The sequence below is a fragment of the Trichoplax adhaerens genome, genomic scaffold, assembly GCF_000150275.1.
Source record: "Trichoplax adhaerens TRIADscaffold_12 genomic scaffold, whole genome shotgun sequence".
Taxonomy (NCBI): domain Eukaryota; kingdom Metazoa; phylum Placozoa; class Uniplacotomia; order Trichoplacea; family Trichoplacidae; genus Trichoplax; species Trichoplax adhaerens.
In genome coordinates this window covers 28,283-53,876 of record NW_002060954.1, presented here as the reverse complement: position 1 = coordinate 53,876, position 25,594 = coordinate 28,283, and the positions used below count along the sequence as shown (strand labels likewise).

General features: G+C 33.6%; 3 protein-coding genes across 3 annotated transcripts; 1 reads left to right on the top strand and 2 right to left on the bottom strand.

Annotated features, from left to right (window-relative positions):
• Positions 1-1,552: 1,552 nt before the first annotated feature.
• TRIADDRAFT_64201 (uncharacterized protein) lies at positions 1,553-17,223 on the bottom strand (the record flags this gene model as incomplete). The annotated part of the gene is made up of 55 exons (XM_002115660.1): positions 1,553-1,576; positions 2,188-2,250; positions 2,345-2,417; positions 2,556-2,632; positions 3,291-3,359; positions 3,452-3,527; positions 3,623-3,681; positions 3,754-3,852; positions 3,926-3,970; positions 4,096-4,166; positions 4,251-4,341; positions 4,429-4,528; positions 4,597-4,881; positions 4,947-5,041; positions 5,148-5,234; positions 5,313-5,396; positions 5,572-5,713; positions 5,810-5,901; positions 5,997-6,087; positions 6,123-6,224; positions 6,313-6,377; positions 6,449-6,553; positions 6,680-6,759; positions 7,114-7,270; positions 7,507-7,589; positions 7,710-7,865; positions 7,938-8,159; positions 8,257-9,192; positions 9,275-9,368; positions 9,603-9,880; positions 10,019-10,183; positions 10,324-10,425; positions 11,058-11,129; positions 11,283-11,336; positions 11,406-11,675; positions 11,751-11,848; positions 11,967-12,043; positions 12,110-12,178; positions 12,252-12,317; positions 12,406-12,456; positions 12,527-12,631; positions 12,709-12,892; positions 13,000-13,073; positions 13,167-13,237; positions 13,316-13,406; positions 13,809-13,930; positions 14,080-14,133; positions 14,225-14,704; positions 14,771-14,832; positions 14,939-15,012; positions 15,445-15,537; positions 15,643-15,705; positions 16,002-16,081; positions 16,172-16,270; positions 17,091-17,223. The coding sequence occupies 55 exons, from the start codon at positions 17,221-17,223 to the stop codon at positions 1,553-1,555; spliced, it is 6,810 nt and encodes a 2,269-aa protein (XP_002115696.1).
• A 906-nt stretch (positions 17,224-18,129) lies between these two features.
• Positions 18,130-21,624, top strand: TRIADDRAFT_59656 (uncharacterized protein; the record flags this gene model as incomplete). The annotated part of the gene is made up of 13 exons (XM_002115800.1): positions 18,130-18,167; positions 18,371-18,563; positions 18,677-18,764; positions 19,376-19,477; positions 19,618-19,669; positions 19,787-20,010; positions 20,084-20,163; positions 20,234-20,364; positions 20,473-20,509; positions 20,581-20,906; positions 20,981-21,182; positions 21,338-21,413; positions 21,530-21,624. 13 exons carry the CDS (start codon positions 18,130-18,132, stop codon positions 21,622-21,624), a joined length of 1,644 nt encoding a protein of 547 aa, XP_002115836.1.
• An 874-nt stretch (positions 21,625-22,498) lies between these two features.
• On the bottom strand, positions 22,499-24,560 carry TRIADDRAFT_59655 (uncharacterized protein; the record flags this gene model as incomplete). Its single annotated transcript, XM_002115659.1, has 6 exons — positions 22,499-22,555; positions 23,359-23,426; positions 23,544-23,643; positions 23,803-23,904; positions 24,095-24,191; positions 24,397-24,560. 6 exons carry the CDS (start codon positions 24,558-24,560, stop codon positions 22,499-22,501), a joined length of 588 nt encoding a protein of 195 aa, XP_002115695.1.
• Between the last annotated feature and the right edge of the window lie 1,034 nt (positions 24,561-25,594).

Below are 25,594 nucleotides of genomic sequence, written 5' to 3'. Positions count from 1 at the left end.
TAATCATAGTTGTTAACGTTTTGATGCAATTTTAATTTAAGTGACTCAGCCGACGAGATGTTTGTTCGATCGAAGGGAGTTGATAGTGGAAGAGCGAATCTACCTGCTTTGTAACGTTAAATTAAGAGTTCAAATGTGCTGTACTTGAAAATTTTGAAGTGTCTATAGAGCGGCGCATTTCGCAAGATGGTGGACACGTTGAAGTATTACTCGTTTTAGCTAAAATATATGTTGTATTTCATATTTATTGAGTAGGTTAATAACAAATAGTGTATCGTTAAAAAACCAGTATAAGCATGACAGTTGAACATATGCACATTAATGATAAACGTTATCAGATAATTTATAATTGCAGTTGAAGGTACCCGTAATTAAGAACTCAGTAGTGCAAGGACAAACACAGAATAAAGACAGGTTACTTTAAAGACAGGTTACTGTACTGTACAATCAGCATCTTAAATACGAGAAAGAATATATTTGATTATATTTGTTAAATTTGCCTTTATGCCGTACAATTTGCATCTTTAATGCAGGAGAGAGATACAGAAATACTGTATTTGTTAAATATTATTTTAACATAAGGTAACGGTGGTATTATCAGTATCATCGTAACTTCGCAATTTAAGGCTTGAATGCTTCTGTACACTATATAGCTTTGGTACGGGAAAAAATTAGTTCGCGCGAAAGTGTGTTTCACTTGTTATTTAGAAGATAAGACTGCGAACTACCATCGTAAAGAGTGATGACAACCCTGTTTGAAAACAAAATTTTACTTTTTGCTAAAACAGATTTTGTCTTTATATTAATATTTTACTATGGATATTACGTAAAACCTAATCATATCTATATATTTAAAAAAAATCATTTCATACGCTAGATATCGGTATAAACTACCGTATTTGCACGTTAGTTTTAGTTACATTTTCCTTCGGTTAAAGACGCTGTACAATTGCACCAATTAAAATGTACAAGTACATACAGACTGTGTAATACTGTACATTATGTGAAGTATTATGAGCACGGGTCTACAGTACTAGTAACTTAGAATGTGCCAAGTGTTACTATATTGATACAAATCACGGATTATGACGTGCAAGCTAGATACAATTATTCCTTTCAGGCCACCAAAAACAAAAAACCTTTCACACATTAGTCATGTTTACTCTCTTAGTGTGTTCTGCATTGATCTGTAATAGCATATACGTGCACTGTACACTTACCGTGGGCCTGACGAATATAGTAAAACCTCAGAAATCATATAAATAATAAGATAATTTTACGAAGCATAATAAATCAGTTTCTGTATTAATTTACTTTCTTGATAGATTAGGCAATACAGTAATTGCAATCATAATAACTAATGAACGTATTTTAATAGACAAAAACGATGCAGCAATCTATACCAGACTGCACTATTACATGCTCAGTTTCTAAATCTTAGCAATCTAATGGCTCGTTTATTCAAGACAATCTCCTTGGAATACTTATTTAGAGTTACAGATTTAGCTAGGTAATGACAGCATTAGCATCTCTAATTTCGACAATGACATGTTTAGGTTAGAAAGTATCCAAATACCTAAAATTTAATAAGACTATATCACAACGCTAAATGATACTTATTTTCAATTTTAAACTGATTACTTACAAACTACTTACCAACTCTTATAAATAAGCTACAACAGTATTGTATACAATATTAAACCATAAATATAATATTGGGATCATTGGAATACCTGATAAGGTTATATCGATTGCAATTTACATAGGGAGCTAGTGCTTTCTACAGCAAGTCGATCAAAAATAGCAATTTCATGAGTTAATGTGTTAGCTAAAGTAGCAAATGCTTAGGAACTCTACGGCAATTATACTGTAGTTTAACATGCTAAATGATACTATGAAATTGCCACGTCTCCACTATTCGTGCTGGGAGATTCGTTATTCATGTACATTAACGTCTTCACGTAAGTGCTTTAAGGATTTCAATATAAGCCTGATAGCAGAATTCATACTGCTCCTAATACGTTTAGAAGTAAAGGATTTAAAGAGATCATACGATGTTAGGCACACATTCTATACAATTTCAACTGATTACGTAACTACAGATTTCTTAGATCAGTTTAATAACCTGGTACACTGCTGTATATTGTATTAGACTGCATCAAAATATCCTTAGCTAAACATCTATACCTTAGTCTGAACCATTCCTTGCCTCTGTTCTCGTAAGTTGTAAATTATGCTAAATATATCAATCTAGATATATATTAGAAATAAAGGGTTTGAAAATATACAAAAATTTTAGAAATTTTTCTATCAAAGAAATTTCTATCACCATCCAAAGCCTTACCTCATTATTATATTTTACTAATGATTCCATTACATCGATAGCAATTAGAACCCCAGTTCTTCCAACTCCAGCACTGTTATGTTTACACGTGCAATATTTAAAAAAATTTTATGGATATTAGTTACCGTACTCAACAATCTACGATAGGTATCCTAACTGTTAGGATAAATTCCGGTAAACAAGGAGTAACACTATATGTGAGGTGTCTGACCTGCAATGGGCAAGGATCATTCCATCATTTGCATATCGTTGTAGTTCATGAAGATAGCTCATAATTTCACTTGGCGACTTGCATTGGAAGTACAACATAAAATATTTAGTGAAATTAGTTCTAGTTAAGAGTGAAGGCAATTATAATGATGTAGTGATGCACCCATATTTGATTATACGGATAGCTATATTTGATATAGTTAGGTTACTTTGAATAGATATTATCGTGAAGCTAATATTAGATGATTGCTAACAATTATAATGAAAATTGTTGATGACTAATAGTAGCCAGTTGACTAATTATGGTACAAGATTTATGAAGCTAGAAACACTATAGTTGTTAAGATGCCCTTCGGAAAAAGGGGCTAGACGTTAATAGAAGAGTAGTAACATCTTAAGTAGAATGATTTAGATTGTAGAAAATAATGATGTACTATTATAGAAAAGTATTTTGTTTGATGACTCATGTCTGATTGTAGATTAATTAAGTTGTCATAAATGGATTTAACGAAATGCTTATAAGAAGTGCAGGGATGAGCTCGCTGAGGAGAAGAGACTTCACTTCGCTTTGAGCTCGGGATACTCTAGATTTTAGACTAGATTCTTGTAGTAATTAATTATAACTCTACTATTCCTAAAACCTTGTAATAAAAGCTATTAGAAAATATCACTTGACGAAGATAATTATAATTATTGTGAGACGCATTTATTGCAAACGAGTACTTAAAAAACTTACAACTGGAACGCCATGGTCAGGCCACATGATATACTGTAGCTGATATATTTGTCGTCCATCAGATTTTGACTAAAATATATAATATCAAAATTTTCAAATACTTCTGTTGATTGGAGTTCGCATTTTCTTCATCTTTGAAGGATTCGAAATACATTACTAACCGGTAATTGATTCATTTTAAACTCTCTAATAATGTAGCATCCCCTTTCTTCTTGCTTTACTAAATGAACTTCAAATCTAAGTGACACAATCAGAAGAGTTTAAAGCTGAATTCGTATTCGAATACATCGTAATTTTAGAAACTACGCTATCGATAACAAATGCTAGTTTACTTATTTTTAACATTTATAGGATTTGATGCTGATTCTGGCCAATAGCGATAGCATTTTTGCTGTTATTAATAAAAAAAGTTTCTTTCTTAATATTATTACATTGAAAAGGCGCGATTCTGTCTTAAACTTACGCGACCGTTCTCTGCGGTTTTTGTCGTCATGCCAATAGCAACCACGGCTTGTTCCCAGATCATTTGCCAAAAATCTTCTACCGTATCGCTTAGAGGGCCCTTCATAAGTAAAATAAACCCATTATAACAGTGGTTATATTGCTCTTTTCCCTTAATATTGTTAGCAGCTTACTTGAGATGCAATATATTTCCTGAATATGTTGGAATCAACTTCCGCCTACAAGGCAATAGATTATTTACAGTCATGCAATTATAAATGTTTTGCTATTTTTACAATATCTATTGTATATAACATTGACAGATTAACGAGTCAAATTCAATCTTTAATTGAAAGCGAAATACTTCAACTAGTGATGCGTTGATATAGTCAGATGTGCCTTCACTTTCGCTTATTTTAATTCTGTTTGAATCACCTACGATGATAACTCCTGTATATTAGTATATAAACAGTACAGTATATCTTTTAACTGAATATACTACAATTATTCACGACTCACAGGGTAGAATATTTCTAAACCTATTTTTATCCCGATTATCTGGATGCTTCCCAACTTCCGAAGTATCAAATGGTTTAACACCTTTTAAATCCTAATATTTTATTAAAAGTTTGACCGTAAATTTATATCAGTAGCTCGTACTTACGAAATAAACAGCAATGCAGATGATGGTATTTACCTTAAATTCCTCAGAAATTGCTCCTGAGTTCAATTTTTTAGAAATAGAGCTTGTAAGTTCGGTTAAAGCTTCTCCTGAATACTCTACCTTTTTCGTAAAGCTATAGTACAAAAACAGAATGCAAATTCGTGTAAACAATCAAAGAACAAACTAATGATCGTTCATTACTTCACTGTAGGTTTTTTCACATTGTCCGTGATCGGTTCCTTAGTTATTCCGTCGTCATTCGGCTTTTTTGCGCTCGCACTATTTTTACGTGAATTCGAAGCCTTATTAGACCAATCAGCGAGCATTTTCTTTAATTTATCAGGCAGAGGAGAAGATGGAGCCATTGAAGGTCGTTGTTCACATATCCTATCACTTTCGTCTTGAACTTTATTAGTATTAATGAAAGTAGACTGGGATGTAACCTTCAAGCCTTCAGGTAATTCAAGTTCCGACTCGTTCTCTACCCTATAAATATCAAATGTGATTAATTCAAGGTATACGGGTACCTGCAAAAATTAAAATACACGTACTTCGCTAAAGTAAGCTTAACCCTGCCCTTGGGAGCCTTTCTAACGATGTTAACAGCTTGACTATGAGTAACGTCCATTAAGCTTTCATTATTTACCTGAGTGACGTATTCGCAATTACGTAAGTGAGGGTTACTTTTAACTACCTCTAGTAACGCAATTATTGAATATACAGCAAATATCAACGTAGAGATAAAAACTTACTTTCAACAACTTATCACCTGCCTTCAACCTACCGTCCTTCGCTGCAACACTAAAAGGTGCAATTGTCTTTATAAAGATCCCACTGGTCTACAAAATTATGAATAATACGATATTACAATGAACAGAATTTAAGAACGTATGTATAGTACCTGATAATACACTTACGAATTTGGTCTTCCCATCGCCGCTCATTAAATTAAAACCTAAACCTGTTGCTCCCTTTTCTAATTCAACTTCAATTATATTGACCTATCAGATAAAGCATGTTACAGATTCAATTTGGTACATGCATATGAGAATTATGAATGACTGATACCGATATATAACGCACGTAAATATGCTTATGTAAATATTTCATATCAAACGCAAACTATACAAAAATTGCTAAGGAATTAAACGAACGAAAATAACTTTTTAATCATACAGGCGACGAAAGGCTTTGTTCATCTATATCTGATATATTTTCTATTATTTTGCTTTCTTCACTTGGGATTTCGCGTTTGCTGCTTTCCTTTGAAAGAACTGGCGAATTTTCTTCTTTCATGCTATTCGAGCTCTGTACACGCCTTAATTCAAATAAGATATTGTTACAAGACTAAGAAGAGATTCAGTTATTTTTTTTTTAATTAAAATTAATAGAAAATTGCTTGTACCACAACTACCTTTCTACAACGATTTTCAATTCTGGGTCTGTGGAGTCGATGTAATTACGTATCGAATTGACGGGCATTTTTGATACGTCAGTATTATTAAGCTATAGTGATAACAAAATTTACATTCATGCAAAGCTTTTCCGTAAGCAATTATTAAAGTACGATAGAAATGCAACAAGGCAATCAATAATTCGACCTGTATAATTCTGTCGCCAGATCGTAATGTTCCTTCACTTCGGTGCAGAAAGAATACCAATAAGAATGTGATCATAAATTCAGTAAAATAGCTGTAATTAATTATACTGTATATTTAGTCACGTACATTTCTGCGGGTTCTCCGTGAATGATCTGATTAATAATAGCACCAGGAATTTCAGGATCATCTACATTAATTGGTGATAAAGTAAATCCGGTAGTTCCATAACTACGATAAGATGCAGACTATTAGTCAAAAATCACTCTAAAACTGGAGATAATTGTAGTACAAGAAATAACTTCCATGCATTTCGTACTTATTTTTTGAGATTAAAGCTTCAATAGTGGTATAATCTGAGACAGAAACAACCGGAACGTCTACCTGCACAGCATTGGTACACAGTTAAAAGTCTGTAGCTAAAGTATTAAACTACATAAAAAAGGAGGGCTTACCATACAATTTAGGCGCTTAGCTCGTATCGTTACGGTTTTATCTGCAGAGCGCAGAAATTGAACAATTTCTCTTTGAGTCATCGATGATACATCTCTTCCGTTAACCTGTAAAGTTGGAGGATAATCACAGTTTCGAGTAAATAAAGTACGTAATTATAAATTTTTACAGTTTAGATAGAAGTTATAGAATTTTGTGTCATGCAGGTGCAAGTATCCTTCAACTGCACTAACTGTAGTAAGTAGATCTCCCTTCTGCAATCGGCCATCAGCCCTGGCTGGATCTCCAACAATCTCTTTCACTTGAGGCCCGTCTAGAATGAATGAATTTACGTTTTGATTCACCAGTAAAACTTAGATCAATGATCAGTAATTTCTAAATTACCATTTGTGGTTGTAATACTAAACCCTAACCCGGTCTTCCCTTTAGATAACGTCAATTCATACTAAAACACAGAAATGAGACAGTTTATACCGGTACTGCAGCCTTAAAAAGCTACTAATTATATAGCCTTATCTTAGGTAATTTACGGTTTCAAATTCGGCCTTCGATTTGTCTTGCTCATTGTCATGTTGATTTGCGGTAACTACAACTTCCGGAATGGATTTATCGTTTACTTTCGGCAGTAATACATCACTTCTTGAAAGTTCGGATCCTTTACGTATACCACTGTCGTGTTCTTCTGTTTTGTCAGCAGTTGATGGGTGATTTTCAGTTAAGGAAACGGTTTCATCTAAAGGTGAATCTACCCGATCGATACCATCTGAACGTTTAACAAGCAGTTCGACCGTTTGTGGTTGGTTTCTAAGTAGTGCTACAGCATCCTTTGATTTATGTAATTACAACACAGCTTAGACGAATTTGTTACGAAAGTATAATTTAATAGAAATACGCGCATGTTAGATCTACGCAGCCTTGTATATATGAAAATTTTACCGAACGCTTATAACCAATTACTGAGAGCCTGTTGACCTAAAAATTTTAATTCAAATTACATACAGTATGTGCCGTGAGCTTAGAAATGTATATAATGCGATATATAATATGTAGTAGCTCTTACCGCTAAAATGATATCTCTCTCTCTTAATTTATTAGAGAGTGCAGCTGGCTGCTGTGGAAATATTTTGTTGATCATAATATAATCTAAGGTAGTAATAACACGAAATACGTTATAAGAGATGCGATCCATACCATAACAAAACAATTAAAAAGATTGATAGTCCGACGTAATATGCGATGAGCTATTGTTCAACACCCACTAACCTTCCATTCCAAAATCTTTTCCATCAGCTATGCTAAATCCTAAACCTTGACGGCCCTTTTTTAGTAAGACACGGAATGTACTTTTTTCTTCAAAATCTTCGTCCTGTCTGTTTTCACTGGTTACTCCAGTAGTAGTTACGTGATTTCGGATATTACCTAAACAAGAGAAATAGGAGTTCAAGGGCAATATTTGTACTTACATAACCAGTACGATTTTAAAGGACTCACTTAAAGGTTCTGCACTAGTAGTGGCTAACTGTGGGCGTTCGTTTGTATTTATAGGCTCTTGCGCTAAGATTTTCTGTGGCTCCGCTTTGATATCCTCATTACTGCCTTGTTGCTTCTTTAACGCTGACACATTGCCTTCAGCTGCCAAAGCTTCGACAGTTTTATCATTTTTTCCAGGAAGTTCATCTTTCGAACTAACCAAAGGATCAGTAGGTACTATTGCTAAAGAGGAACATGAAATATATCAGCCGAAGTAACGATATAAGAATAAATCAATGAGATCAGAACTAGTAATAAGTAAATTTAATCCCTTCGTTACATTTTGCATCCGTTTCGGATTTTGGCTTTGATCCGGCGTCATTTAGTGACGGTATTTTCCGAAACTGCTTCTTGCTAACGTTTTCAGAGTTACCGTTGTTGACTGTGGCTGTGGAACCTTTATAATCATTGTCAAGCACATCGGAATTCGCTTGCCCAAACTTTGCCTTCTCCGTTGGAGTTTCAGTCCGGACACTCAGTTCTACATCATCCTTGGCGTTATTTACAGTTTCTTTGCTTTCTGATAACCCTTCATGATAAGGTTCAGCTACACTATGAATATCCGCTTTATTATGGGTTTCAGTAGGTATTTTTGGGGCCGATTCACCTCCACGATGACTGATTTCTTCAGATTCTTTTATATACAAATCCGGATGTAATTGCTCGTCTTCACACGCTCCAGACTCATCATGTTCGGAAACTCTTATCGATGTATTATTACTCGTGCATTCTTGTACCACAGAACCAGTTTTAGGTTTCTCGGCTGAAATTAAGTTCTTTCTTTTATTTTGTGGTTGTTCCACATTTTCTGAAAATTTAGCGCTATTTTTCTCTTCTTGGGAACTAACGTAATAAGCTTGAGCTCGAGGATGCTTATAAGAATCGAGTGAATCAGAATTTTGATCAGCACTAGAGGAAAGGCTAGGATTCTTCGTTGGCATTTCAACGTTAGCAGACATGTCTCTTTGGTAGGGAATTTCTTTGCTGGTTGTTTCATCGCTCTTAGATGATAAATACTCTGTTTCAGATCGGTCAATTATCAGTGTCACATTTTCCGGACATTTAATGATGGTTTCACGAGCCTGACGAAAGAACATAGCATTGGTAAACATGAAAAACTTAAGATTCTGTAGTGTATCAGATCCGATCAAGGAATTTACCACTTTATGAGTAACGCCTATCAAACTTATTCCATTTACAGCTAAAATTCTGTCTCCTATAAAATATACAATAAATGATACTTCGACAAATAACAGTGTAAGTAACTAACATTATATATGATATGGCAATTAATTTACCCAATTTTATCGTTCCTTCTTCGGCTGCAGCACTTGAAGGATCTAAGGCTTTAACGTAAATGCCTCCATCCCTTACACTAGTATTAACACCTCCCTAGATCATATAGAAGTATACTACTGTAGTTATAAAGAAATAATCATGGTGTGAATAGATGCACAAGGTTAAGATTTTTAGTTACGCGAATTCTTAAGCCTAGGCTGTCGTTCTTTTTTCTTAGCTTTACTTGAATAAGATTTGGCTATAATGCAGTTATAAGGAATGATATTCTTTTCATAAATTTATAATTAACTTTTATTAATTAATTGCCAAAGCTGCGGGCGTTCTTACAGAATAAGTGAAGTTTGAAAAAGATCGCGTTTTCATGTTAGGCTCTGGCACAAAAATTTCATCAATGCTATCATCTTGATGTTCTTCAATTTCACTGAAACCATCATTTTTCTGTTTTTTTCCAAGCTGATACTGGAAATCCGAGCTTTGATTCGTATCCGGTTCATCAGAGGCGTAAGATTTCGTTACAGTCGTTTCTTCTGCTTCTGCATTTGTTGCAACTGATCCGGAGACAGGCTCTCGCATTAGCTGCATTTTCCTTGGCCTGTCTGCGGGTGCTAATTATTCAAGTTTGTTCATAATAGCAAAATTGTTAAATAGATGCTACTTACTTAATTTAATAAACAGCATCAATATAATTCGTCTGAAGTTCCTGTGAGCTAATTTAAGGGCAATTTTTATAAATTAACACTAACTTACTACCATGGTTGAATTACCGTTTTCACTGGGTATATGATTTTTAACATCTTCTGTGCAGCATTGAATTTCAACATGATATTCTGCGTTGTTTAGCAACTGAGCTACAAAATCTGCTGAACTTCTCTCTACGGCAATTCCATTAACACTTACAATTTTGTCTCCTATTTAGTTGTAAAAAATTTTAATAAAATGATACATAAGTTAAGTAATATACGCATATTTTAACTCGCATTTAACACTTCAGATTCAATGACTATACAATATAATATAATATAGTAATTGATAGCAGTTTCATCCATACCAGGCTTTATTTTACTATTAACTTTAGCAATCCCATTAGATGCTAAAGAGTCTACGTACACTCCACGACCGAAACTTAAATCAGCATCGACCAAAGTTAGACCTAATTCAATAAAATAGCGCATTTACAACTCCAATAGATTCATAAAGGACAACGTAATATTGATATCGATTTTTATATCCTTTTATAAAAATTATTTCATGACAATGATGAACATTATTGTATGTATTTAGAATATACTGTATCTATATTCTACTCTTAAATATAGACATGTTGTATTGCTCATATATTTAGACATATCTATAGTCCGCTTACTTCACATTCATATATAGGCTACTGTATTTAGTTATTACAGTACTCGCTGTTTGCTACAATCATCAGCTATGTTGTAACCTGTTATGGTATATGTTGTATCTAATTCTACAATCCTATTCTCTGCATGTGCTCTATCTTTAAACTATAAAAAATACCGCCGTTTTCCACCTCGGAAATCGTTAGTTTTCCTGGTTAGTCTTCACACGTTACTCACAACAGCTTGCACGCTGGTCTACCGTAATTACCTCACTGTACTTACTTTACTTACTTTACTACTTAAAATAAAGTATAACTTTTATACAACTTTTGGTGTACTAATTGTAAATGGCAACTAAAACCACATTATCTGACTCTTCGAACCCTCCATCACAATTATTATTGAAAACATGATTAATCTCCTTTTGTATAAATATACATACCAATTTCTTGATTTCTTCGCTTATCTAAGACAATCGTAGCCAGTGTAGTACCATAATTTCCGCTTAAACTTCCTGTAGATTTTAAGTATAAACATTAAACGAGCTTTATAACGTGTAACTTATCTATTAGCTATATTCTCCAGAAACTGTCAGAATTCACAAGTATACAATAACATTGTATAAGTGAAAAAGGAACAATTCATATTTTAAGTTTCCATGATTTACCTTCCGAAGACGTTGCAAAATTTTGCTTGTTTACCGTAAATATGGTTGCAGTATCTATAATAGGTATTGCATAGTAAGAGGACGTTCACAAATGCACAACCACAAATATCATGATTATATTACCATGATAGGAGTTATCTTGAGATACTTCGTTTTCACTACTAATAGAAGATGAAATCGTTCTTGTTCGTTCTGATACACGCTTCTTTTGCTTTGAAACCGCTAAATTTAGATCAGTTATGCTGCTTGACGTGGATCTTTGATCTTGAACATCAATTTTTGATTCTGATAAATGATGTTGGCGATTTTTAATGAATGTTTTCGACGTCGACGACGAGCTCTGTAGTGAGCCAACCCTATCATTACTATCCATTACTCCGTCATTGTAAGCGTCTGCGAATAGCAATAGGGAGTACAACTATTACATTATAAATCTCGTTTCATTTGAATTACAAAGCCAATACGAACCTCTTTGTGATTCATACCGTTCTAACGCCTTCATTTTTGACCGTATCTGAATTTGAAATGCGTGAAAACTAGTACAGAGCTGCAACATATATCTTGACCTAAAATAAATGGTCATTGATAGTGTATAAGTAGGTTTACGAATGAGCCAAAATGGATATGTGACACGTTGATTAAAATTTACGTTAGGCTCGCAAAATAAATTGGTATTCAAATGACCTTTTAGGATGTTTAGTATTGAAAGTAAGTCTATTTGTGACCCCAGTTCCTTGTGGCTCGATGGTGAACTGCTTTTTCTATAATTATGGTAATCACATTAGCTCAATTCACTCCACAAAACGGTGATAAATGCTTAAATTTACGTTAAATGAAACTTGAGTAATCATATGCCAAGGGTGTCTGCTTATAGCAGCTTTTGCATCACCACGTTCCTATTTAACATTCAAAGATTGGAAATAGTTTACTTTATGAATCATGAACTGAACGATGAAAACGGCAGATCACCTCAAATAAAATTAACCCTCTTAAGCAAATACCGAGCCATAATGACGAGGTGGAATCTTTTTTAGTCTAAAAATGTAAATTATTTTAAGGGTATTCTTGATATGCTAGAAATGCAATGTTCCAACAAGGAGAATAGCACGCTTAAAGAATTTACCCTGTATAGGCGATAGAAATGAATGCCATAATACGGTAATTTTTGGGCTTCCTAGAAAAGCATTAGAAATTGGAGGTACAATACTATTTTAAAGTAGTTTTAATACCGTTAATGATTTTACCTTCAGAAATTCTACTTCTGCTTGAGATTCGCTTAACCCAGCATGCGCTGAATGCATACTAGATAGCTGTCGCTTCAATTCCATAGCTGGAGTTTTTTGAAGTACCTATGGCAGACAGGAACTGCATTATTTATAATAATGTATATAATTACTGCAATATAATTTCCGGTAAAGAAGAATACCTTCGCCGGTAGGTACTGTTCCAGAATATAATAGTTGTTGGCGTTACTAGGAACGTAGTCACCAGTTTCCGCTTGTAAGGCATAAGATGCAAGGAGTAATGCTGGTTCTTCGGAACAATGAAGAATACCCTCTAAGATATCTCTACGCAGCTGAAGATAATAAAAGTGCTGCGATAATCGACTCCTAACGAAAAAACGAGCTATTCTTAGATAAGCGAGCGGTTGTTACTGGTGTATGTATAAATCTGGCTTGCTAACTGTGTAGTTACTATAGTGCACATATATGCATACCGAAGAGTGCTAATATTTTCTACGTAATATTTAACTGCGAAGAAAAACGTGAAATTGGAATCGGGAGATTTTAGCTATAAAAAAATGTTTCAAGTTTAAGTTGTAGCAGACTTTGAACGATAAGTAAAATAAGCCTTAATATAGTAAACATAAAATTCTTTAATTACTCCTTCTCGCCAACCCTTAGGAGAATACTTAATAAGTTTTTTGTCGAGGTCCAGAAATTGCATTTCTCCATCTATAAATAAAAACAAAACAGAAATGCTTATTTTTGATTTCACTCCATAATTCAAGACTTTTGCTAGTTAGGTCTAACATGCAATATGTCCTAATCCAAAATATGAAAATTCATCTAATTCCAAGTATCTGATTATTCTTTCAAATAGATCTCTTCCAGTAGCATTAACCTAACAACAGAGAAAAATAGACATAGTGAGAATAAATGAATACTAAAATTATAAAAGATAAGATATAAAAGAGGCTAATAACCGATATATCCATCATGAGTCTTTGCCCATTTAAAAGAATAATTTGGATACGTTTTAAGCCGTCATGGTAAATTGAACTAACAGCAACCTAAAGCAATGGAAATCATTACCAATGATATGACTTAGGAATATATCGCAATGATAGCAATTATTATACTCAAAGAATCACACATTTTGTATTTCATTTGCAGGATAAATAATGCTGTCCTTCAATCGTATAAATTCTGGGCCCCCAAAGTTCTGTAATATTTATATTATAACAGTAAGAGTATGTGTTTTGTTCTTGATTAGGATGATATTAAGAAAACAAAATGTTCACACCCTCTGCTTCTCTTGATTATTAGAGTGAGTACTTGAGAAATCATTATTATTCTTTGACGATACTTGCTTCTTCTCTTCATTATAGATTACTGATGCGTCCACGAAATCTGATTGAAAATCACCTAAGTCTCGTAAATAGAACAGATAGATGATATTTTCTTGACTATTTAATCGACCCTTCTTTGCTATTTAACAACTATTCTACCATTGAGTTCATGTATGAACTTAAGTTAATTTTATCTATCAAACATAGAGGAATAGCGTTACATACCTTTTTGAGGTGTTTTCGATGCACTTGTACAGGGCTTTACATTAGCCCCTCCCACTTATTAGAAAATGAATTTAACAGTTTAGATACGATTGACATCAATTATGAGCCACATTAACATGCAGTAGCTTAATAGATTTCAACACACCGTTTCGAGTTGTTACTGGACTTTTTTTCTCTGCTTTCGGTGAATAATCAGATATGGATGTCAGCTGCAAGCCTTCGTGAAAGCTTAACTTTCTATAAGTGTTATCTCTATAAATAGCCAAGCTCCTAATTGCTTCTTCTTCCTTGTCGGGAATAAATTTTCCTTTCGACATTCTAGACTCAGATCTTTCGTCTTCTGATAAGTTCATTTCGGAGTCAGGTAATATACTGGTTTCACGTATTGCTTCATTACTTTTCTTATGCAACTCTTCATACCAATTTTGTGTTACAGTATCATCTTGTGATAAATTCCAAATAGTCCCAATCTCCGAAAAGTTTTCCAATTGCAGTTCAATATTTTCATTTTTTGTGTATGAGAGCGTAGGTTTATATTCTTTTTGAGTCATTTGAGGTAAAAGCTGTTGACTATGCATTTCTGAACTCCGTTCATCAGATCGCAAATACGCCTTATCGTCGTCATCTAGAGAGTAATTAATATCTGATTTCAGATTTTTAGAATATATTGGATTTCGTCTCTCTTGTATACCTATTCTAGAAGACTGCAGCTGCCAGTTTTTACCATGAGGAGTTGATTCTTCTTGTATAAAACTATTTGATATCATTGAAGATATCTTAGATTATTTGATTTGCATAACCCAGCATTAATAGCTAAGGTTATATAACTTCGTTAAACTAAATTTAAAAAGTTTCACACCTTACGTTACTTCTAAGTGAACCGGTAAAGGAACAGTATGATTCTGTGGCAGATAAAGTGTCTTCCACTAGAAGCTGTCAAAATGTATACAATATAGTTACTCAGTAAATAGCGTGCTACTGTATTAAAAATATATTTACAGTTAATTTAAGGCTACTATCGTGGATAGATCTTAAAAAATATTTCCTTACATTAATATTCAAATCTTCAAACGAATTTCTGACCAGAGACTGTATCAGAGTTGAGTTACAGCGGAATGGAACACTCCTGCTGCAAAGCTACGAAATCAGAAATTAAATTTCGATTTACTGGTGATGTAATAATATATAATATATATAATACTTCACATTATTTACTAGGAAGCTATAATAAAATCGTCAATGCTTCTTTATTTGGGGCGAAAAACAAAATGTACAGTATAATATATATAATTGAGTAAACGATAACAATATATTTTTTACAGTTTTGTACAAATCTTTCTGAATGATTATCCAATTGTGCAGTACCTCAATGACATCCAACAGATTTATTCGATATTCAGGACTTTCTTCACACATTGATAGTAAAAGATTCTGTAATTGTTTATCTGGGCTAGTATTCTAATTATCAAGATAGAGAAGTGATCCTCAGTATGATTATACAAGAATTCCAACTCAGAACGTAACAATTGAAGTGATTAATGAAGTAGGTATAACAATACTAACCTGTATCTCTAATCGGTACTCCATAGCAAAAAATAACGACATACCTAAGCTATAAACATACATCTGACAAAAATATCAAATAAAATTTCAATAAAGACTTGATTATAGATGTTAGGCACAAACTCATTCAATTTACTCAGTATGCAAGTACGAGATACTGTACCTATTTCAAGAGGATATTACAGTACGTTATAAATGTAAATATTGCATAACACTCAAAGCACAAAAAAGAGTCTACAGACGAGCAGCAATAGGACATGACGGGTGATTAAGAGAAGGATTACAGTTCTGTACATCTCATGATATACTGCACAAGTGCATATAATTTACTTTAATAATGTTAACTACGGCAAAGGAACCTTTTCAACAGCCAGTTCCGACATGTCGGCATAAGGTGAATAGATTTCTGGAGGGTTGTACGATGTCGAGGTCATGGGACCTATACGATAAGTAAATCACCGGCATATAACGTAAATGGGCGCCTGTAAGCTTTAAATTGAATATGTTAAGATATCTGCTGTCTCATTACTTCTATCACGAGCATCGAAACGAACTTTCCCGGTAGGAAGCAATAATATTGAATCTGGGCTAATAGTAAAGAGTGGCTTCGAAGACAGGGCCGTTGATTCTAAAAGAGGAATATTTTTCGTTTTAGATAATTGCATATGAACAAATACGCGCGTCAATGAATAAAAACATGCACAACAAAATCTACGTACTGTATGCACATGATAATTTTATTATCCAAACTATACTTGAATGTAGAGTAGATTGTCATAAGATGTATAATTTGGTCAAGGCTTATACAGTATCAGAAAATAGAATAACTAATGAATTGGTCTAATAATACTTGTATAATTAATAACGCTAAGGTACCACATCGATAGTGAATTGAAGCGAACTTCACTATCGATTTTGTCCTCAGCGTAAAATTCACACACTAGCAAATTACTAAAGTATGAATTGAAGAAGACTTTGCGCGTGTTTAATTCAAAATTAAGGGAATACGCACAATTGCAATTCAAATATAGCTGTAGACAGCAATGTTCTTTGAACTGGAATTATTATCATCTATTTTGGCTATTACAGTCCGAAGACGAATTTGGTGACTTAAATTGCTCTATATTTACCATTAAGGAATTTCCATAGTACAGTATGCACACAGTATTGTACAATGTACAGCATAGTCTTATTAAATACTACCGCTACAGTACTTTTCAGTAAAACTACAAAAACAGTTAAAACAACAACAAACCATGATTATAACGATTAAGGCAGTCACAGTGACTTACACAACCATAATTTCTATTACAACATAATTACTTATTATGATTACTCGTACTAATCCCTATTCGAAAAACGGGTACTTTTTAAGTTATTCAATTCACGATATAGAGTATTTGCACCGTGCTGCGGCATTGTTAAAGATTACTTTTACGTATTCCTACCCCTCACGAATAAGTCTTGCAGACACTCACAAGCCTGCCCCATAAGGTGCCAAATTTCAGCATCTTGTAAGGGACTACCTCTCAGCTCTAAGATTTCAAGTAGTGAGATTGTATCTCTTTGTATAACAGGCATTTTTTCCTTAAGGTAATGGATTTAAAAACATCTAGCTGACGTTACAGTTAACTAAATTTTTGAAGTTTTCAAACGAAACCAAACCGAAATACGTAAAAGCGATGAACACGGTCCAGTATTATTTACCGGAAACTTTTTTCTTTTACAGTACGGAATGCGCAGACAGCGTACAGTACCTTGTACTGTACACTACCCAAGATTTACCAAGAACCTGTACTGTACTGTACTGTACTGTATAGTACTGTACAGTACTGTAAAAGTTTTGTACAGTACAGTACAGTACGGTACAGTACAGTACAGTACGGTACAGTCCGTACTAGTCCATGGTAATTGAGTTCTAATTTACTCTGTAATTAATTAACAGTAAATTAAATTATTATTTTTTTTTAAATAATTGATGACTTGTGCGGTTGCGTGACCAGTTCCTTACCTGAAAATGCGGTACTGTACAATGTACTGTACTGTACATTAGGGCCAGCCGTTATACTGTAACCCCGAATGTCCCCGATTACTCAGATACTCAGCGTAAATAGCTTAAACGATGATACTGTACAGTACATTATTCTAGGAGTACAGTACAGTACTGTACATAGTTGATTACTGTACTGTACTGTACTGTACTGTACTGCACTGCTGCACTACAGTACCGTACTGTACAATACAGTACTGTACTGTACAGTAAACACCTATATCAAAAGGACTATGGTAGCGATTGTAATGGTAGCAGCGATGGTAGTGAAAGAGTAAAGTAAAAATTCGGGTGCAAAATACAGTAATTTTTTTCGAAAGATACATCGATCATTATGATTTATGAACTTCATATGCGTACACTGGATAATAGATCTGAGGACTTGATTTCATGGTGTGCTGTACAGTTTAATAATAACTTCATACCGATTTGTATACATGGATTATACTTATCAAAGAGAAGAACCTCTAGAAATGTATGCATACTAGTACAAGTTGTACCGACAGCCAAACCCGTTGACATTTTTAGTTTCATGACATATGTAACTTGCGGCAATTATTTACAAATAACTATGATTATATTACTGTGTCATATTGTTTACGATATGTTCGCGTCGCTAGTTTACGACAGACTCATTACTAATATTACGCGTATACTATTTTATTATTTTCTCTACAGACGTGGCGTGTCGCACTTCAGTTCTAGTAAACTGCAGTCATTCCCAAATGAAGTCAAGCCTTCTAAACATCTTCAACACCTAGATTCGATCGAGCCTGTAAAGGAAAGAGAATTTTTTGTTAATGATGCAACTGCGTGTAGTGTAACTGGAAGTTTTCGCAGTAGCATCTATTCAGTTGGATGGGGGAGCAATGTAAGTAAAAGATCTTCCTTACCAACATTTTTGTACGATCTTAATAATACTATGGCATTTCATTGCTTTAATAAGCGTGTGTAAAACTACGCTTTGTTTTATCATCTGTTTAGGAATATGAAAAAGACGCTGCTAGTGCCGTACAACAGCTATTCTCTGATTTTGAAAGTTCTTTATATGGAGAAGCAGCTTGTAAAGCAGGTGAGATTATGAATTATCAAGAGTTTAGTCCGAAACAGTGACATTTTCCTACTGGAATTTATTGCTTCCATGCAGCTAAACTTTAAATTCTTGGATACGTATAAGAGAAATTATTTAGTCGTGCTTTGCGAGGTTATAAGATTTTGCAATACTGTACAGCGTACATGCGAATGATTTTCTTGAAGGTAGTTAGTTTAAGTAGAAGAGAGTACTTTTAAAGGCTTAAATGAAAATTACTTATTCAATCGTGGTACAGTATTAAATATTACAGTAGTTGAGAACGTTAATCAGTCCCAATATCTGAATTTTCCTAAAAATTTTAAATTAAAAAAATACCGGAAGCAGACATTGTGAGTGAGGACTCAAGGAATGAATGCAAATCTTGGAAAACAGCATTTCCTCATATTAGGTAAGGAGTGCTTCAAACGTTATCTGCTTCTTGATAATTAATACGTGTAGGCGATAGATTATGGTATCATGTTTTAAATGTATTCGTGGTAGGGTGACAGGAAAACAAATAATGCCGACACTAATAGAAAGTTCAAGTAACAGTAATGTGAACGTTGTGGATAATGGGAAGGAGTTATTAACCGATGATAATTTAAATATAGATGTCGACCTTAATAAAATTAAGCTGCGAGATTTACATGTGCTTGGCCATCATGTCGATTTAGCATCTGGGGATGAGCAAATCAATATAAATTCCGGTGCAGGTAAGAACTTGTAGGAATGCAATATCTGCTGGTATGCTCAAGGTTGGAAATTCTATAAAATTTTACGAATAATAAATGCCTGTTAAAATCTAATCCTTTAATTTTCGAACGATGTTACTTTTTTCATTGAATCATTCAAGAGATATTTGCAAGTGATGGAGAAGTGCAAGAATACCTAGCCTATGATAGCTGGTATAACTACTACTACTACTAATAATAATAATAATAATATTAACAATTATGATTAAGATTTTAAACTATGATCGCTTATCATAGGCATAGTTTTAAATTCATATCTTGATTTTGTAGGGAAACTGATGCGAAAGAGTTACTACGTCGCAGTAGACATGGTATTCCTCCGGTAACGCCAGATGCTTGCGCACAAGATTCTATCATTAGCCATATCATGAATTGTATTTGGAGCGACATAGTAATTTGGTTAAGAGATCTTTTCAGTATACTACATGAACGTAGCAGCGAGAATGGTGGTTGTACACCTGTATCGCGTATCCATAGTTACTCATCTGTGAAAAGTATTGCAAATATTGTTTATAACATAAATGGTTCTATAGCGCTTTCCGCGTTAAATTCTAATTTCTTTCCTAGGGAAATTGGTAGCCACGGAAGGTATTGGGTACGAACCCGCGACACCAATGTTGAAAAGCTACAATCACGCTATGCATCAGGTATTGTTAAATTGCGTAACCTGTGCCTTGGGATAACATAAAAATTAAGATCTTTGAGTTTTTATACTAGGGCCGCCTAAGAACCGGAATTGCGATGTCATTAAGTAATAATTCTGTTTCTACTGATTACGAAACTCTACAAGGAGTGATGACTATACGATCTCTGGCACCTAGACGGCGTGCAACTACTGCATCTGCAGTGTAAGTATTTTGTAACGGTACACACACATTACCGAAATTGTCACCATTGTAATTGCAGTGCAAAATTAACAGAGCTAATAGCTAATCTATGGTATGTTTACTCTATAGAGCTTATGACGCAAGACTACGAACGCCTTTGCTTCAGGTACTCAATGCTTATGCTATACAGTAGCATTAATATCACATTCAATACAGTATTTTTATTTTTTTATGCAGCATCGTCCGGATTCAAGTCAATACAGTAATATATCTAATGGCAAGACCAAAACCGGTGTGGGTTATACACCTGTAACTGTCAGCAGACTAGCATCTGCAAAGCCTCCTAGAAAGTTATCCCCCATTGAACAAGCTAAAACCCCGCCAAATAACAGCAATGTCTTATCTAGTTCGGTATCAATCAGTGGTATTATTCGCGGTAATAAAGTAGGACAATATTATCATAATATAGGATCTGGTAGCCGCCACGTAGCAGTTCTTCCAAACAACTCCATTTCGAGCGTAGCCAATTCCAAAGATACAAACTCTACCGTATCTGCATTTTGGTATTCATTAATTACTTTTACAGTCCAGCAGATGTTATGAGGGTGCTAATTCGGTGGTATAATTACATATTCAGGAACCTGAAGTCAGTCGCTTTACCTCCAATTGAAAAAATTACTGAAAGAAATAATATTCCTACATCTAGTATCAAGCTAAATACAAAGAATTCTGATTTTGGAACTGTAAAATCCGAATCTACTGAAGAATTGAGAAAATCTTTTGTTTCCGGTAAGCATTTAGCCCACGATTCCAGGCCAAGTTCTACCCACAGTACTAAGGTAAATAAAGCATGATTTCTTATATTAGATAACTAAAATATGAGATGTATATTTCTGTATTAGCAATATGGAATACTGTATAGTGTGTAAATACTGTATATGTTCAATAAAATTAATTCAAGAAATGATAATTGTATTATTGCTATTGTTATCAGCCTTTCGGTGAGCTTAAGTCGCCCGGAACTAATAACAAGCGCTTGAGCTTAACACATCAAAAGCCTGTCATAAATGGTAAGGAATCCTAGGTTAAATTGATTTTTCAGAAAATAGTGTACATCACATGTGTTACGCATGTATATCCTATGCAGTATCATATATCTTATTGATCATTTTAAATTTTGCACTAGGAATTATAGGTACCAGTATGGGCATTAACCTGCTCTATCGTTTAGAACGTAAAGAATCAGCTGAAAGTGACGAACATAAATCCGATAATTTGTAGCAAATTCAAATGGATGGAGGACTAGAAGCTTGCGTATTTTAATGTTAAAGTGTCCAACTACCGGATGAATCCATAGGATTAAATAATTACAAGCCAATGTTTCTGATAGTTTTCGTAATGATGCAAGTGAATTTTGTACACTTTGGTGCTAAATTAACATGATGACCTTATTAGCAACCCTTCAAGATGAATCAAACTATTCCTTGTGAAGCAGTTATTGTGAAAATCTGATGAACAGCTGAAGTTATTTTTTGCCATATTATGATTGATCCATTAAAATAGACCAGTTAATCAACTAGAGTATGGGTCATGAAGTTTAATGTATACTATAGTACTATGTTTTTGATCAGAATATGCTTAAAATATTAGCATGCTGCAAAGAACATCAACTTTATATAATTATTATCTAGCCATTCAATGAGTATATTAATGCTTTAGCGATTAAATAATTAATTGTAACTGATCATCTACTTTAAATGGGCATCGAACATGGCTGTAATTGTAAGTTTGTTTTTATAAAATAGTACAGTTGCCTTTATTTATTAACGCATCAATTTTTAAAAATTAATTACAGATAATTTTGTACAGTATTGTGGAAACTATTATAATATAATATTCGGCACCATAAAAAATCCCATGATTTTGTAAATCTTGCGTAGCGCAGGCAGGTTTATGCTGCCATAATTCTTTTCTAGTGTAGTGAAATTTATGATGAATAAAAATAAATTTTGTTTATAATGATTACTTATCATAGGTGTCTAATTTGAAATCATGGACAGGTTAATTTTTTATTAAAGTTTTCTGCTAAATACAAATACGCGTATACTAGATCTGAAGAAACAGTGAACAAATTAGCAATCGATATTGGGGATACTTAACCAATTGTGCCGACCAAACTTGTGCGATTGTGGCGTTGGAATTTAACGAGATGCTATGGTAGCGATTGTAGGAATAGTTTAAATTTTATTATGGATGTATGGACAAAGGAATATATGGTGATTTTGTTTTAAACGAGCATGTTACTTAATATCTCTACTGTACGTTCACCGTAAATATTGTACAGTATAAGGTAGCGATAAGACAAATCATCGTTACGAATGGTATTGATCATCCGTAGTCAAATTACTGCAAATCACTTTGATTATAATTAGTGTCGTCTTAAGTCATCTAACGATAACAACGATGATAATAACGATCGCAATAACAATGAATAGTATTAGACCGCCATAAATATACAATCGATAATTTCGATGACATTCTCTCCGTTGGACGTGATGTGAAATCCGTTGAAACATTAGTGACTGAAAGAAGAGCAACAATTTAAAATGAATTCCTACCTTAAAATGATTTATTATTTATTTAATTTAAATTAAGACAAAATTATTTATTATAATGTAGGTGTACTAAATATTTGTTAATAATAGTTACATCATTAGCAAATTCTAATTTTGGTTCAAATATTTAAAATTGCGCAGTAATTCTTATACTGTTATAGCAAAATATCTTGATACAGTAATGCACTGTATATGTTTACGGCATAACAGATAAAGGAAAATACGAGTGTAGCATGAATCACTTTCTTAGTTTTAATCAGAAATTCAGAGGTAATAAGTTTAAACTGTATTCAGTCATGTAAGGGGCATATTTACTGAGGATTATGTACTTAATGGAGCTGACAACCTATTCATTCATACCGTTTGCACGTACTACACTACAATATAATTTGATACTTACATCCTGCTTTATACCATCTGCTCTAATCAAGAGCGCATCTAGACATTCTCCTCGCTCTAGAACTTTACCTAATTATGCGAATTTTAATAAATAGTTCCATATTAGTATCTACAGCGTAACGCTACCATTCCGAACGAGTCGCCATGCAGCGTGAAGGAAAGCAATTGATGGACAGATTAGCGTACCTACGTTTTCCGTCATAACGTCCTTTACCTCCTCAATTTTATCGAAGACCTCGTCGACATTATCTCCAGCCTCGTTTTTGTAAATTGCATTGTAATGACCCTACATTAAATCCGATAGTAAGTAGTTGGTAAAAAATATGTGTCAATCCTTTTAATTTTAACTGTAAAAATTTTCTTGCTAAATTAAATAATTTATTAATATGAAACACCTAACGCTATCTACTGAGTACAGGATAAAAGACTTCAATTAGTGTCATACTGTTATACTGTCTAAAATATGTCCAAACATATGTTTCATTCCATTTGGGCCTGCAGATAGTGCGCGTCTCCTAAAATGTTCAGGCTGAAATCTATTTCGAATCTATAAACAGAACACAGTAAACTGTTAAAGTATGAATATGAGCAAACGATATGCCGCTAACAGTACATTATCTACGTTAACATTAAGAAGTACGAATAGAAAAATCTGATGAATACCATTAACATGATACCGTTTTAATCAACTTTAAAAGATTTCCTCAATAAAGGTACAATAATTGCGGATTAGTTACCTCGTTTAGGAAATTATACGCAATACTTTGTGAAAGCATTTCAATGGCCAGGCATAGATATGTGAATTCATCATGAACCAAAACATGGAATGCCGTACTGTAAGTCAGGATAAAAAATTAAGATGATTCCATAAGCTGAAGTGTCTGGGCATATATGATTTGGAGACAAGAAATTGATATTTGACCGCCAGTAGCCGCTTTGTCGTAATGAATACTGTATTATGAATTTAAAATTCAGCAAGTGTAATCGACAATCATAAGAAGAAAACATTGACTAAAAAATTTGAGGATTTTACTTTCACCTATCAGCTTCAGCATTATAGCTATACTTTCCATTTTCCTTAGGAATATTTTTCAGAATACTCAAGATTACAGATTCAAAATCCCTACTTAGCCGCTTCTCTTCATTCTTATGACTTACAAGAATCGTGGAGCCTCTTGCAACAGAACTATACAGAATCGACATCATAAAGAAGACATTTATTATCTTATCGAAGTAAAATTGGCTGCAATGTATGGGTAATCCATTGAAATAGTCTGATTTAGTGATTGATACCAGATGATTTGATTATATTTATAACGGTAAGATAAACATATGGAGCCAGTCGCAATATGATGGTTGCTTAACCATTATTAGAATTTCATAGCTTATTTAAATATTTATTAAATTTCGGTATTTGAATACATGAGGTTATCTGGATTGTTATGATGACGTAATGGCAATGCTGATTGGCGGATTTCTGATACATTCTAGAGTTGTCATTCTATAGTGAATCGATTATACAGATCTGTAGCTAACGGCTTAAATTGAGGAAATTCAATTTTTAAAGGCTAGAATAGCTACTTTTCTTAGCTACAAGATAAAGCTGGCTTGAAACAACTTAGAAGATGTTTTAACTAATAAACTCTATATGATACGAAATGCCATTTATTGGTGACTGTAGTGATGTCAACTATCAGAATAAAAATGAACGGACAGTCAATCGTCAATAGGTAATGGCCGCTGTCATTACAATGTGAACGGTAATAAGATGTCAATACAGCCGTTTTAAAGAAAAGAACTGTTGAAAAGTGATAATGAGCACTATAAACTTTATAGTACTGTATTATGCGCGTAAAATAAAAATAAAAAATGGAGACCTATGACATGCGATTGACCGTTGATAGTAACTAGACTGCTAAATATGAGTTACTGATCCATTGATGGAGGCGTATTTCCTGCATTTATGTTATTAATAGTATTACTATACTACAGTAACAATGTGCGTGAAAATTTTATAGTCCATGCTTCTTCGTCAACCTGTCAGTAACTTAAATTCTTCCAAATTTTTACAGAACAGGTTGAGATAAAATTAGATAAATACGCTGTACATAATAACATGATTCTGTACGTAGACATAGACCAGTGTGGAACGGGAATGAATGAAATTAAATAAATTTGGATATATTATACGGGCAGATTAAAATTAGAATTTAGAATTTAATTAACTTTTTATTGTT